The sequence below is a fragment of the Bos javanicus genome, chromosome 27, assembly GCF_032452875.1.
Source record: "Bos javanicus breed banteng chromosome 27, ARS-OSU_banteng_1.0, whole genome shotgun sequence".
Classification (NCBI taxonomy): domain Eukaryota; kingdom Metazoa; phylum Chordata; class Mammalia; order Artiodactyla; family Bovidae; genus Bos; species Bos javanicus.
Window position 1 is genome coordinate 24,253,403 of NC_083894.1, and position 16,138 is coordinate 24,269,540.

Sequence of the window (16,138 nt, forward strand, 5' to 3'; positions counted from 1 at the left end):
ATGAAAGTTCATGGTTTGGTCCCTTGAATTTTAAAAGGCTGGAAACTAGATACTTTTTTCTTTTGTAATAGTTTTAACAAGTATCATGTTTATTTTTTTAATCAAGATTTTTAAAATTGAAGTATAGTTGATTTACAGTGTTGTGTTAATTTCTGCTGAACAGTGAAGTGATTCATTTATACATAAAATATTAAAAAAATGTAAATATTTCCATTTTCATTTATTACAGAATACTGAGCATAGTGCTCTGTGCTATATAGTAGGACCTTGTTTATCCATTCTATATATATAAAAAGCTTACATCTGCTGACCCCTGCTAGCCTCTCCCTTCATCGCTCCACCAGTCCCCTCTCCCTTGGCAACGACCCGTGTATTCTCTGTATCTGTGGTTCCGTTCCATAGGTTCACTTGTGTCGTATTTTGAATTCCACATGTAGGTGATATCATAGGGTGTTTGTCTTTCTCTTTCTGCCTTACTTCACTTCATTGTAGTTGCAGCCATGTTGCTACAAATGGCATTTTAAAGTTTTTTATGCCTGAGTAGTATTGTATGTATCACATCTTGTTTTTTAACTTTTCATTTTATATTGGAGTATAGCCAATTAACAATATTGTGATAGTTTCAAGTGGACAGCAATGGGAATCAGCCCTAGCTATATATACCCATTTCCCCTCAAACTCCCTTCGCATTCAGGCTGCCACATAATATTGAGTAGATTTCCCTGTGCTATACAGTAAGACCTTGTTGGTTACACATCATCAGTGTGTACCACATCTTTATCCATTCATTGTTTCCGTGTCTTGGCTACTGTGAACAGTGCTGCTGTGAACATAGGGGTGTGTGTATCTTTTTGAATTACAGTTTTATCAGGATGTATGCTCAGAAGTAGGATTGCTGGATCATACGGTAATTCTATTTTTAGTACAGTTTGCCATAGTAGCTGTTCCAACTTAGGTTCCCTTTTCTCTACACTCTCTCTGGCATTTGTTCTTTGTAGACTTTTAATGATGGCCATTCTGGCCAGTGTGAGGTGGCACCTCATTGTAGTTTTGATCTGCATTTCTCTAATAATTAGCAGTGATGAGCGTCTTTTTGTTTTTATTTCTGTTGCCTTGGGAGACTGACTTAAGAAAACCTAGGGGAATGTTTTGCCTGTGACCTCCTCTAGGAAATTTTATGGTGTCATGTCTTAGGTTTAAATCTTTAAGGCATTTTGAGTTTATTTTTCTGTATGTGGCTGTCCAACTTTGCCAATACCCCTTGGCTCCTTTATCAAAAATTGATTATAGGTTTCTGGGTTTATTTCTGGGCTCTCCATTTCTGTTCCATTGATCCATATGTCTGCTTTTGTACCAATACCCTCTCAGTGGCATTAAGCACATCCACATTGTTGTGAAAAAGCAGATGCTTTTTCATCTTCAGTTTTATTTTTCAAGTCATTAAATTAAAAAGTTACGTTCTTTTGTCTCTTGTGTACTATAGTCTTACCTTTTATATATCAGGATGTTTTTTAGAGTCTCGTTGTCTTTATACTGAGTCATTCTTGACATATGAAAGGCTGACTAAGGCAGTATTTGTTCAGATGCATTAATGTATGTGAAATATAGCCCTCTCTGGCACAGAGCGAGTGGGATATGAGTGTGTGTTAAAGAAATCAATATCAGATGGATGAGTTAATGCTCAATCTTCCCACCTGTGTTTTATGTGCCTAGTCTTTTGGATCTTAGGCTGGAAGGCTGAAGCATTTAATTTTGTATTTGCAGTTTGATGAACCAGTAGTCCAAAGAGCGTACAGAGGGGATTGAGGTAGGACTTTACAGCAGAATTTCATCACTGCATAATGTATTCTCTATCTTTTGATATTCTGGCTTTATTATGCTAAGTTACTGCGTGTTTTGGTTTTGTGACCCAACTCCCTGGTAAAAGTTGTAATTACGCTTTTCCTCTGTGCTCCTCCTACTTTTGCCACAGCAGATCTGCACCTGAGACCTCCCCCAATCTTACCTTTCATTGTAGCAACTGTATTCTTCTGCTTTTTTGTTCCACTGCTTTCAAAGGCCCTTGATCCATAGAGATGAATTCCCAGTCCCTGTAGACCTTTATCTGAGAACTCACTCTCCATCTTGCCCCTCCCAGCTGGACTGCTAACTCAGCAAGGCCAGGTTAGCTGTGCTGGGAGGTCAGGCCTTGCTGTCTGAGTCTGGCCTATTGGTACTATGTGAGGCAGAAATGTATGGGGTTTACTGTGTTCATAAGAATAATACTCCTGAGCATATGCCCAGAGAAAAACATGGTCTGAAAGGATACATACACCCCAGTGTTCACTGCATCACTGTTTACAATAGCCAAGACATGGAAGCAACTTAAATGCCCATCAACAGAGGAGTGGTACATATCTGCAAGGGAATATTACATAGCCATTAACAAGTAGGAAATAATGCCATTTGCAGCAACATGGATGGACCTAGAGATTTTCTTGCTGAGTGAAGTCAGTCACACAAACACTCTAATCCAGCACTGGGACAGGTATTCCTTTTTAAATATTTTTTCCTCCACTTCTATAACGTTGGTAGTGTGGATGGGAAGACTAAACACAGACATCTTACTGTTGTATTTCTAGGTTGAGAATGAAGATGAAATAGAGAACCTCCGGCAACTTCATGATTTGGTCTACTCTCAAGCCTGCAGCTGGTTTCAGAATTTAAGAGACAGATTTCGAAGCCAGATTCTTCAGCACTTTGGATCGATGCCTGGGCGGGAGGAAAACCTGCAGGTACGATGGCTTTGATACTGTTTCCAAGTTTCACTCTGTGTGTAAACCCAAATTGTTAGATTTTTAAGTTTCTTCATCTTTAGAGTTTCATTCAACATTTCCTTTGGTCCTTAGACTCATGACCATATATTTCTAGCACAGTGGTACCCACTGCATCTTATATAGGAAGAGAAAGCAAACAGGTGTGAGCTGAGCTGTCTGTTAGGAGTTAGTGCCAGAGAAGGAGAAAGCCCTTCTAGTGAGGATTTTTCAGAAGGAGGGATAAGGAGTCAAATGTGGGACATAGGAGGTCGGATCAAGATCGCACAGACACATCAAACTTATATGTACCTACGGAACGATTCTCACAGAACACCTACTGAACGCTGATGTAAAGATCTCAGACTTGCAAGAAGCAAGAAAATCTCCATATAACCGGGCAGGAAAGAAAAAAAGAGAAGGGAATTGGGATGGGACCTGCGCCCCTGGGAGGGAGCCATGACAGAGAAACGGTTCCTGGGAGGTCCCTCACTGGCAGGGAGGCCAGCGGGGAAGAGGGGGTGCTTCCGAGGTCAGACCCTGCCGGGAGGAGGGGGGTTGGCTGCCGGGGGAGAGCCTGAAGGGGCTGGGGTGTGGCGCTCCCTGCTGGGGGAGCACAGAAAGAAGCCTGGGCCGCCAGAGAGGCAGGACGCCGTTGTTGGGGGCGCAGGACCACCATAGGAGCTTCTCTCAGGCAGCAGGGGGCTGACTACACGAGCTCCGGGGGTCTTAGCCGTGACCGCCGTCCTGGACTCCGGAGGTGGCCTCACTCGCTGCCGCTGCCGAGGGTTCCCTGAGTGGGCGCCAACCCCCGCCCTTCCAGAAGCATCCACGAGCCGCGTGCCTGCACGCCCCCAGTGAGGGGCGATGACCAGGCAGCCTGAGGAAAGAGGCAGCGGGTGTCCAAACCAAACAGCACTCTGGCCAAAATCTATTAAACCCACACAAGCTGTGCAGGGGTGCTCCCACTTGTAAATAGCCGTCCGAGACTACAGTGCCTACTTGTTTCTCCTAAACCCAGAGTAAGAGAAATGTAAGTAAAATGAAGACGCAGAGGAGGCACTCCCAGTAAACAGACCCAAGAGAATTCCCTAAGAGAACAATGATATAGGCCTCTTCAGTCTAGTAGACAGCAGGTTCAAAAAGGAGGCAGTGAAAATAATTGAAGGAATTAAAAAGGGCTATCAACATAAATGCAGATTGTTCTAGAAAGGAACTAGAAACTATAAAGAGGAGCTGAGAAAAATTAGAAAACTCATTTGCTGAGATGAAAGCTAAGCTGAAGGCAATGAATAGCAGAATGAATCATGAGAGAATAAGAAAAGAATAAGTGTTCTGGAAGACAGAACAATGGAAATTACCCAATCAAAACAGCAGACAGGAAGCCAAATGAAAAAAAAAAAAAAAGCAATATAAGATCCCTATGGGATAAAATAAAGTGGGCCAGTCTATGCATAATGGGGATTTCAGACGGGAATGAAAGAGAAAAGGGGATCAAAAATGTATTTGAAGAAGTTATGACTGAAAACTTTCCAAATCTAAAGAAGGAAACACATCTCCAGGTACAGGAAGCACAGAGGATCCCAAACCTACACCAAGACATGTTACTATTAAAATGGCGAAAGTGTAAGGATTCTAAAGGTAACAAGAGAAAAACAGTTAATTACAAGGGACCCCACCCCATTTGGCTGTCAACTGATTTCTCTACAGAAACACTGCAGGCCAGAAAGGAGTGGCAAGATATATTCGAAGCCCTGAAAGGAAGAACCTGCAACCCAGGATACTCAACCCAGCAAGATTATCATTTAGAATAGAAGGAAAGACAATTTCTTAGAAAAGCAAAAAGTAAAAGAATACAGCAATTCCTAAACCTATCTAAAAAAATAATGAAAAGTCTTTTCTAAATAGACATCCAAAAAAGTTCATTCTCTTCAAGTGCACATATTAGGACACAGAACTAACCTCATTCAACAAATAAGAGTATAGAAATCAGAAATCAACTGCAGGAAAAGAAGTGAGAATGATTAAATAGAGACTGAACAGTATGCTACTAAAAAACCAATCGGTCAATGAGGAAATCAAGACTACTACCTCACTCAGGTCAGAATAGCCATCATTTAAAAAGGCCACAAATAACAAATGTTGGAGAGAGAGTGGAGAAAAGGGAATGTTGGTGGGAATATAAGTTGCTACAGCCACGATGGAAAACGGTAGGGAGATTTTATTTAGAAAGAGAATCTAACGCTGTGAACTGCTCAATCCAGATTAGCTTGGTGGTGGTATGTTGCTGCTGGGCCTACATAACTACTTGTTTTGTTAACATTATAAGATGTGGGTTCTTTTTAGGCAATCCCTAATGGACCGGCCTGGTGTTGGTGGCTTCTTGCTGTCCTTCCTGTTGACCCCCGCTATCAGCTGTCGGTTTTGTCAATGAAGTCATTGAAAGAACGGTTGACAAAGATACAGCATATACTGACTTATTTTTCCAGAGACCAATCTAAGTAACCAACTGCTTGGATCCTCCTCTGAAATTACCCTAATCTGGCTGGGGTGACGGCCAGGTTGTCCGCTGCCTTTGCACATCCAGTGCTGGTTTGAGAAACGTAAGGAAACTGTTTGTTTTCTTTTTTCTTTTTCTTCAACCTCCTGAGTCATGTGGTTCTGCAAACGAATACCTTCAACTAGGATTTAGACCACTAAGAACTTGCACAGAAAAACACACACTGAATGTGTGTTAAACCTCTACATTGTGATGAAGTTGCACTATGTACCATACTCTAAATGAAATGAGAACTGTGTGTGTATGTGGGGTGGGTGCGTGCGTGTGTGTGTCTCTGCACGTGTGGATAGTATGAGTGCATTTTCTCTGGCTTTAAAATTTTAAAAGAAAAAAAAAAAGCCATAGAGAGCAGTACTTGCCGAGGGTCATTTATTGCCCAAGTTTACAACAGTAGCGATACAAGTTTTTGCAAATTGAATTTGCCTCAGATTTCTCTGTCCTAATGCTTACTTTGCACAAGTATTTAAGCTATGGTATTGAGTATCCCTCTTTGTCGGAAATACCGCTCTTGCTGAACCGTCTTGACCATTGACTATGACACGGTTTCTTATTTATGTAAATACTTGCATCCCAATAGCCGACGGGCATCGGATGCAGAACCTAGAGCCAGTTTTCAGGAACAACTGCAAACCTGACTTGGTACTGTGCATCTATTCATAAAACACTTAAAACTGTGAAAATATGGTTTACACTTAACTGTACATAAAGGTAAATGGAGAACTCAGTTCAGTACCAGTTCATTTGTACATTTTGGGGGGGCTTTTCACATTAACTGCCCATCTGTGTAATTTATAGTTTGACATGATGTGTTTGTTTAAAAAAATTACATAGTATAAACCCATTAAGGATCTGAGGGAAAAGAAGCTTAATGTAGAACTAAGCTTTTAAAGTATGTTTTGTTTTTTTTAATCCTGGTCTTGGTGCAAATGTTAGTTATGCCTTATTCATATCACAGTTAGGTCACTATGCTGTGACATGGTCTGTATTCATGCTGCCCTAGATACTTTTGTAATTATTTGTTGCAGACTTGTGACTGTCCCTCTTAACTTTCTTTTATGTAAGTAATTTGTAAAAAGTTTCTTAAAAATTTTGCTTTTGCTTATTTAATTTTGAATAAAAGCTAAATTCATAATACTTTTTTCTTAATTATTAGGTCAGTGTCAAAAAAAGAACATGAGTTTTCTGTACTGTTTTGTGTTATGAGATGTAAATAATACAGCTTTCAAAATATTTTTGAAATATGTTTTTTTGGTCTTCTTTTGACCAAACAGTGAAGTGTCTTAAGGAAGCTCTATGCCCATCCTCTAAAACACATTTTGCAACCTCTTAAAAGATTTGTCCCTAGTTGCTATATGATGCAGGGAGCTCAACCTGGTGCTGTGTGACAATCTAGAGGGGTGGGTCGGGGTGGGAGGGAGGTTCAAGAGGGATGGGACATATTGTATACCTTTGGTTGATTCATATGGATGTATGGCAGAAATGAACACAACATTGTAAAGTGATTATCCTTCAATTAAAAATAATAATTTTCAAAAATATCTATGTCCCTTAAGGATAAAGATAAGACTCTTACTGATTCCTCTTGACTAAACAGTTTTAACTACTTAGGTCCCCAGTTTCTCAGCTAGAATTTTTCAAATATAAATAAGTCATCTTAATATCAAATGTTTTTATTTTTCAAAAAGGCAGAAATGACTGCCTAGATAGAGGGCCACCCTTTGTCCCCACAATTATGCTACTCAAGAATCTTGAATAGTTGAACAGAAAATGTTCAAAGAATGAGCAGTTTCCCAAAAGTACCATATGAATAGTTTTCTGAAGTATTAGATTGCACTTTCTTGTAATAAACTATCTAATGTCTGTTAAGTAGTGTCTGGGTGGTGTCAATGAAGAGTTTACCTGTATAGTTCTCAAATTATGTATCACATGGCAGTAGGCGTTACCTGGTGTTAGATCCACATCTGTGATACATTTCTGCAGTGTGTCTACACACACACAGCAGTAAATGGTCTCTGTCTATATACACCTGCTTTCTAATGGGAATTCATGGGTTTTATTTATCATTCGACCCTGGTTTTGTGGTACATGATCTCTGATAATTACTATGTCTATAGAAAATCTTTGGAAATCTTTTTCCTCCTATAATTCCCATTCAGTTTATCAGAAAGAAAAAAAAAAAAGAAGAAGAATCGGACACATTTTCTCTTGTCACTTTAAGTGACTAAGTTCTGTCAGGAATTCCATATTTCAAGCCAAGGTAGCTGGTTGTTGCTCTTCCCTTCTTAAACACCTGTCTCTACATGTGCAGTTCTTCCTGTTCCTCAAGGTCAACTTGAATACCTTCACTCAGCTAGAACCCTGAATCCATAGCACTTTCCTTACACTTTACTTATAGCGTTTAGGGGGGATACCTGAATTAAATACATAAAGCCTCTCGAGTACTGAGACTAATGTCTAGCAGTTTAGACAGACGTAATCTCCAAGACATAGGTTGACCACTGAACAGAGTTGAAATACATGCCAATTAAAAAGGGAAGTTGGATAAAGATATTTAGATTGAGAAAATACCTTTGTCTTGTTTTCCTCCCCAAGTTCAAAACAGTGACAGTAAAGAAAATGAAATCTAATGGTGATGCAAAACCAAAGTCAGTGTTTTCTGGGGGAATTTCTGAGATTTGGAAACAGGATCTGATATAGAAGACCAGAGGAGAACATAGCTTTATAGAAATGAAGAACTACAGGGGAGCCCCAGACTGGTAGAGAATCTCGGGCAGATTCCTTGGGGAGGTGGCTGGATAGTCTGGCCTGTCCCCACGTGGCCTAGGCAGCAGGCAGCAACAGCAGCTGTTCTCGGGCCAAAGCACTGAATGTGGGCGTTGGGCCAGAGAAGACCACAAAACCATAAATAGCCACAGATCCCCAATGGGGTGGCGAGCCCTCAGGCACAGACAGCAAGCTACCAACCTCCCTCATGTAGGCTGTGTCCCAGCCTTCTTCACGGTCAGCAGAAGCAGGCTGCGTGGGACTGAACCAGCGAAGCCACAGGAAGGAACAAAGGCGAGTAGACAGTCAATTCCTACGAATTTGTGGAAAGACACTCTACAAAACGACAAATCCAGTGCCCTTTGATTGGAGGACATGCAATTCCAAAAACTACCTGGGGATCTAAAATATGTTCCTCAGACAGTCCTTGGCAACCAGTGAGTGTCATAAAAATAAGCAGATGAGTTAAGCAGAATGAATTCAGACAGGATGAAGGGATGAGGCAGAGGGTGGGTCGGGGTCCTTTCTAGGACACAGGGCAGAGGTGGGCAGAGGCAGTGAAAGTGCTCAGCTGTGTTCAACTCTTCGTGACCCCATGGGCTGTAGCCTGCCAGGCTCCCCTCTCCATGGGATTCTCCAGGCGAGAATACTCCAGAGAGGTGCTATTTCCTCCTACAGGGGATCTTCCTGACCCAGGGATGGGACCTGTGTCTTTTGTGTCTTCTGCAATGGCAGGTGGATTCTTTACCACTGGCATCACCTGGGAGCCTAGTTTTTTGAACCAGTGAATGAATCATAAAAATACACTAAGCAGGTGAGTTAAACAGAAGAATGAATTCAGACACAGGATGAAGGAATGAGGCAGAAGGTGGGTTGGGGTCCTTTCCAGAACACAGTGCAGAGGTCAGTAGAGCAAGGTAGGAGGGAGAGATCAAGATGTGGCAGAGAGATTCTAAGTTTTCATGTCCATCTGTACAACTTTAAGACCAGCAGAGAAGAAACAAGACAAGTAATTGACTCAAGGGTAATAAAATAACCTATGGGCTTTCTTGGGGAATGGAAGTCATTCATTTAAATAGGACAATAAGGCAAACTTAGGTGACTAAGAACAGACAAAATAGCAATAACTCAAATTGGCTCATCGATCCACAGGGAGATGACGGGCTCAATAAGATGAATTTTCTTCCTAAGCCAACATGTAAATGCCAACATTAAAAAAAAAAAAGACATTTATGACCAGCTTAATAAATGAGTTCTCTTAGAGACCTGACTCCAAATACTTCTTGGCTGTTCACCAAAATTTAAATGTATCCTTGAGGAAATTTTTTTTGTCACAGTAGGATATTGAAAAGCATATAGGCTTCATTTCAAAATGTGGTAGACACTCAACATTTAATCCTCAGAAAAGTCCTGTGAAGTAGTGTCCTTATAAGGATGAAGAAACAGAAACACTAAGTAGCTAAGTAACTTGCCAAAGGATCACACAGCTAATATATGGTAGAACTGACTGAACCCAGGCAGTCTGGCTCGACCTTAACCCCACATCAGGTTCTGAGACAGCAAACAAGGTCGGAAAGTGACTGACATGACTCTGACTTACAAGCTTTCCACTCGGGGGAGGGGTGCGTTTTACAGAAATGGCATTAGAACTTGCGTCTAAGCACCTCACCAAGATAGTGAGACAGCCAGATCAGGCTCAGCCCTACATTTAGGGGAACAGTGTAAATTGCTAACAACCTTTTTAGAAAGTAGTATTGCAGAGTATGTATATCAAGGATCTTTAAAATGCTCTTAATCTTCAATCCTAAAGGAAATTAACCCTGAGTATGCATTGGAAGGACTGATGCTGAAGCTCCAATACTTTGGCCACCTGATATGAAGAGCCGACTCATTGGAAAAGACCCTGATGCTGGGAAAGATGGAGGACAGGAGGATAAAGGGGTGACAGATGATGAGATGGTTGAAATAGCATCACCAACTCAATGGACATGTGTTTGAGCAAATTCCGGGAGACAGTGAAGGAATCCTGGCATATTGCAGTCCATGGGGTCTCAAAGAGTCAGACACAACTTAGCTATAGAAAAACAATCTTCAACCCAATGTCAGACTGTGGGGTCTTCTTATCCCACCTTGTTCCAAGTAGCAGAGACCCGAATTAAAAACTCAGAACAATGGGAAAATCTCATATACTTATGTACCCCATGCTTATCATCTCTATTCTTTGAAATGCCTTTGTTGCTAAGTATTCAATGATTCCATGGATGGAGGAGCTGCTAGGCTATAGTCATGGGGTCGTAAAGAGTCAGACACGAGTGAGTGACTTCACTTTCTTTCTTTCTGTAGTTCCTTTTGGAGAAGGAAATGGCAACCCACTCCAGTGTTCTTGCCTGGAGAATCCCATGGACGGAGGGGCCTGGTGGGCTACGGTCTGTGGGGTTGCAGAGAGTCAGACACGACTAAGCAACTAACACACACACATACATTCAATGATTCCCAAATCTTAATCCATCTGATATAACTGTAAGCCAGAGTCACTGAAATTAGCCAAGATAAGTCTATGGACCCTTCCAAAGAGTGAAGGAAAGGAGGAAGGAAGGAGTGTGCATGTGAGATTCCTGAATTCAATTTTCTCATCACTAACAAACTGAATTTGAAGACAGAGAAGTAACAGTGTGGCAACCTACAGAAACAAATTGCTGAACAGCCTAACATGCTAGAACACATCTAAGCAAGGACAACAAAGAAAAGCAAAATGACAAGGTAGAAGGTGTTAATAACTCCTTGTGTAAGCCAGTGAGTGAAAGAAAAACATACTGCTAGTTCCGGGAATGTTTCCACATCAGTGGAGTTAGAAGAGACTCGGGAATTACCTCTTGTATTCAAATGTTCAAGCCCAAGACAGGGTGGTTAAGTGGCAAGTGAAAATAGACATGGCGACAACCAGGTCTCTCAGTGTGCAGCCTTCGATTGGGTTCCTCTGAAATACCAGAGCCCGTTCTAGGCACAGGCATGTATGTTGCTGCTGAAAGCCTAATGCAAATCCAATTTCTGTTCTTTTGTTAAGTGAGCTAGATTCTTACCTGGGCACTCCAATTTTTTAATAACTTCCCTGTTCTCTCCGTAGTGAATTCTATTCAGAGTTTCAGAATTAGTATTTCACTGTAAAGTTATCAAACTGTGCCATCAATGCACATACATATACACACACATGCATCTTTCCATATGTACATTTTTCTTTTCCCTTTTTTTTTTTATAATTACTTGCATGTTAGTCCACTGATATTCTTTCATAGATCTTTGATGCTCTGTTGTACTTTCCCTTTCTTTCCTCTTTGTGTTTCAGTTGAGATCATTTGCTTTGATCTGTCTTGAAGTTTGAGCATTGCTTTGTGTTGAGGGGTTCACTAAGCTACTCTGTAATACTTGGAGTATTGGCATCCCTTTGTGTGGCTAAGCGGCTAGCAGGGGCCTTGATGCTAGCCCTCCCATGAGTGTGTGCTCTGTACAGCAGTTTGGAGTCACAAGTTCCTGACGTGACTGCTGATAAACAGTCTCTCCTGCCTGCTAGCTTTCTCCACTTGTGCCCAAGAGCCCCTGGAGCTTACTTAAACCTTGCTGTTTATGGTTTCAATGAACTGATCTAGCCTTAGCCCAGGGCTTGCAAAGCACTGCGCCTGTGGACCCTAATAATGGCCCGTGCCCCCGGTCCTCTGCTGTTGGCAGTCTGCCTGCTCCCGCTTCAGCCTCTCTGAGTGGCCCCCGGAGGCTGCCGTGGACCTCCGCCAGGACCTGTGAGTAATAACCTCCTCTGGTTCACTTTCCCTTTCCGTCTCTATCAAATTATGGCTCATCCTTCAACTCAGTACCCAAGGCTCTACTTAACAATTGTTAATTTAACAAAAATCACAACAGTTTGCTGGAGGCTTTTTGTTTGTGTTGGTGTTCTATGCTTTCCCAGCTGCCTGGGTTCATAGCAGTGGATGAGTTTTCATAGCTTACCTGCCGGGTGAATAAGGGGGTTTCTCTCTTATCCTGGTCCCCCTTGGTGGAGATGCCCCACTCCATCATGAACTCTGAAGATGGCTCTGTTGGTTAAGTATGTAGACGATAGATTTCTGTTGTTTAAAGCCACTCAGTTCATGATGCTTTGTACCACAATCTCAGGACATTAATATAGCATTCAATTCAGACTGACAACAAGAATTCTGATGCAAAAGCCTTGTGGAAGTGGGTCTGAAACTGGCTGAAAACTTCCTCTTTTAGACATAGTTGATTCTAGTAACTAGAATTGGGAAATTTGTAGGTAAAATTGCTAGAAATGAAGAAAGGAAGGGACTTAAAATGAATCAACAGATGAGACTCAAAATAATTCTGCCTTGAAGACTCCAGAAGCATCTAAAGGAAGATCCATTCAGAAGAGCCAGTGAACACGAGACACACGGACAAGAAAATCCTCCTCCCACTATGGAGAAAAGGGAACCCTCTTACACTGCTGGCGGGAGTGTAAACTGCCACAGCCACTGTGGACAACAATTGGGAGGTTCCTTAAAAACCTAAAAGTAGAATCACCGTATGAGCCAGTAATCCCACTCCTGGGCAGATACTGAGAAAACCATTAGTTCAAAATGACACACGTACCCCAGTGTTCACTGCGGCACTGTTTACAGTAGCCCAGACAGAGAAGCGACCTGAATGTCCATCAACAGAGGAATGGATAAAGAAGATGTGATACCTATACACAATGGAATATTACTTGGCCATTAAAAAGAATGAAATAATTGCATTTGCAGCAACATGGATGGATCGAGAGACTGTCTTACTGAGTGAAGTCAGTCAGACAGAGAAATGTCATACAACATCCCTTAACTGCAGAACCTAAAAAGAAGTGATTTCTGAAAAACAGAAAAGAGACTCATGGACTTGGAGAACGAACATTGCCGGGGGGAAAGGATAGTTACAGAGTTTGGGATAAACACGTAAACACTGCTATATTTAAGATGGATAACCAGCAAGGTCCTAACTGTATAGCACGGGGAACTCAATATTATATGGCAGCCTGGATCAGAGGGGAAGTTGGGCAAGAATGGATACATGTATATGTATGGCTGAGTCCCTTTGCTGTCCGCCTGAAACTATCACAACATTGATAATTGGCTATACTCCAGTATAAATTTAAATTTTTTTCCTTAATAAAAAAGGAATGAAATTGGGTCATTTGTAGAGATGTGGATGGACCTAGAGTCTGTCATACAGGGTGAAATAGTCAGAAACATAAATATTATATATTAATGCATATATGGGGAATCTACAAAAATGATACAGATGAACCTTTTTCCAGGACAGGAAGAGAGACATATACAGGTGCAGAGAACAGACATGTGGCCACTGGGGGAAGGGGAGGGTGAGTCATTGGGAGATCAGGATTGACATACATACACTAAGGTGTAAAACAGCTGGAGGGAAGCTGCTGTATGGCACAGGGAGCTCAGCCCGGTGCTCTGTGATGAGCTTGGAGGAGATGTGTATACATACAACTGATCCACTGTGTCATACAGCAGAACCTAGTACAACATTGCAAAGCAATTATACTCCAATTAAAAGCAATAATAATTTTAAAAGAACAATATGGAGGTTCCTTAAAAAAAAAACTAAGAACTGTCACATGATCCAGATATCCTATTCCTGTGCATATATCCATAGAAAATCATAATTCAAAAAGATACAGGCAAAGCCACAGTAATCAAAACAGTAGGGTTCTGGCACACAAACAGAAATACAGATCAACAGAACAGGACAGAAAGTCCAGAGGTAAACCCAGACACCTGTAGTCACCTAATCTATGATAAAGGAGGCAAGACTACACAGTGGAGAAAAGACAGTCTCTTCAGTAAGCGGTGCTGGGAAAACTGGACAGCTACATGTAAAAGAATGAAATTAGAACATTCCCTAACACCATACACAATAGAGAACAGTATGAAGGTTCCTCAAAAAACTAAAAATAGAGCCACCATATGATCCAGTAATCCCATGCCTGTGCATATATCTGGAGAAAATCATAATTTGAAAAGATACAGGCACCCCAGTGTTCACTGCAGCACTATCTACAATAGCCAAGACATGGAAGACACCTAAAAAGTCCATCCGCAGAGAAATGGATAAAGAAGATGTGGTGTGTGTGTAAGTGGACTACTACTCAGTCATAAAAAAGAACAGAATTATGTCATTTGCAACAACACAGATGGATCCAGAGATCGGCATCTGGAGTGAAGTCAGAGGAAGACAGATGTGCTATCACGTATACGTGAAATCTTAGGAAAAATGGTACCAATGAGCTTCTTTACAAAATAGAAATAGAGTGACAGGTGTAGAAGACAAATTTATGGTTACCCAAGGGGAGAGGGGAGGATAAATTAGAAGCTTGGAATTAACATATACACACTACTATATATAAAACAGATAACTAATAAGAAGCCAGTGTATAGCACAGAGACCTCTACTCAGTACTCTATAATGGCCTATGTGGGAAAAGAATCTAAAAAAAGAGTGGTGATAAGTATGTGTGTAACTGAGTCACTTTGCTATACACCTGAAACTAACACAACATTTAACCATACTCCAGGATAAAATAAAAATTAAAAAGTGTACACAGCAAAAATGTAAAGCTTTAATGAACTATCACACAATGAAGATATCTGATTTAAGCAATAGAATAAAGCTAGTACCAAGAAATGCCTCTTGCTCTCCTTCCAAATTATTACTACCTCACCTCCTCCCCAAATGAAACTACCTTGATTTCTAAAACCATTGATCAATTCTGTTTGTGAATTTATATAAATGGAGTCACATGATACATATTCTTTGTGCTTGCCTTATTTCAATCAAGATGATGATTATAGCTTGTTCATTTTCCTTGTCATACTATTTTATGAGCTTACCACAATTTTTAAATTTTTCTACTATTGATAGACATGGTTTATTTTCAGGTGTGGTTGTTTTTTTTTTTTTTTTTTTGCTATTATGAGTCATGCATTTGTGTATGTGTCTTAATGAAGACAAATACACCGGGGAAGTTAAAAAAGGCTGTGAGGCTAGGTGTGCTGGAATCACTCTCGACTGCTAGGAAAACCCAAGGATTGGTTGGCCTTGGGGTTTGTGCCATTTTGTTGTATTAAATTAATGGAATATTGCTTTGCAATGTAACCCAGGATTAGGAAGGAAGCAAATGTTTTTCAGTTATCCTGTAGACACGGGCAAGTCTGAGAGATGTCTGACTTTTTACCAACATGGGGTCAACCTACGATTTGGAGTGAGGTGAATATGTGTAAACTCTGCATGTTTTGATTGTTAATCTAATGCCTACAATCTTAACTATGAGTTTAGAATTTAGATACAGGTATCTTCAGATTGAAACGCAATGCCAGCTTTTCTTAATGAAGAAGAAAACAATTTCTTAGCGAGGTAAAATTTTCTGATCTATTCATGAAGATGTGTCAAGAAACACCTATACTCTGCTTCTGCATGGGATAATCCTGTGATTTGTTAAATATCCTGAATTTCTAAAAATTTCTGTCTAGATTGTTAACTCAAATCTTTTTCCCTGTAGAGGCACATAAGCGTCCCCTGGTGGCCAGGAAAATAACTGCAATCTGAGATGTCATGCTTTTAGGAAAGTCTCATTCTAGACCATTTCCCTGCACAGTTCTGTGGGGGGAAATGGAGGAAATAGGGGGACTTGCTTGTAAATATCAAAGCTCACACCTCCTTTCCTACCTCACACTTATTACCAGAAAGACTTGCAAATTCAGCAAAGAGTACTGCCCAAACCTTAAAAGCAAGGGTTAGGCTGACTGCTCACCACACAGACTTAGATAATTGTTTTTGGTGGCTTGGTTTTAATGTAATTACAAATATATGGCACATTTTTACATGACAATTAAGTAATACATATAATAAGCAACAAGCAAATTTTCCTCATCATTTCTTCCTTGCATTTGAATTTTCCAGCTCCGTAAGGGCTCTGTTT

At 40.8% G+C, this 16,138-nt stretch overlaps 1 protein-coding gene and 1 long non-coding RNA gene across 2 annotated transcripts in view; one reads left to right on the plus strand and one right to left on the minus strand.

Moving 5' to 3' along the window:
- The window catches only part of LONRF1 (LON peptidase N-terminal domain and ring finger 1), a 46,101-nt gene extending 39,615 nt beyond the window's left edge, over positions 1-6,486 (plus strand). The window contains exons 11-12 of the mRNA XM_061404363.1: positions 2,622-2,774; positions 5,139-6,486. Of these exons, the coding sequence (XP_061260347.1) occupies positions 2,622-2,774; positions 5,139-5,297 (312 nt within the window). The 3' untranslated portion in view covers positions 5,298-6,486. The remainder of the gene's footprint in view (positions 1-2,621; positions 2,775-5,138) is intronic.
- The window catches only part of LOC133239935 (uncharacterized), a 100,222-nt gene that overhangs the window by 7,578 nt on the left and 76,506 nt on the right, over positions 1-16,138 (minus strand). The window lies entirely within an intron of this gene.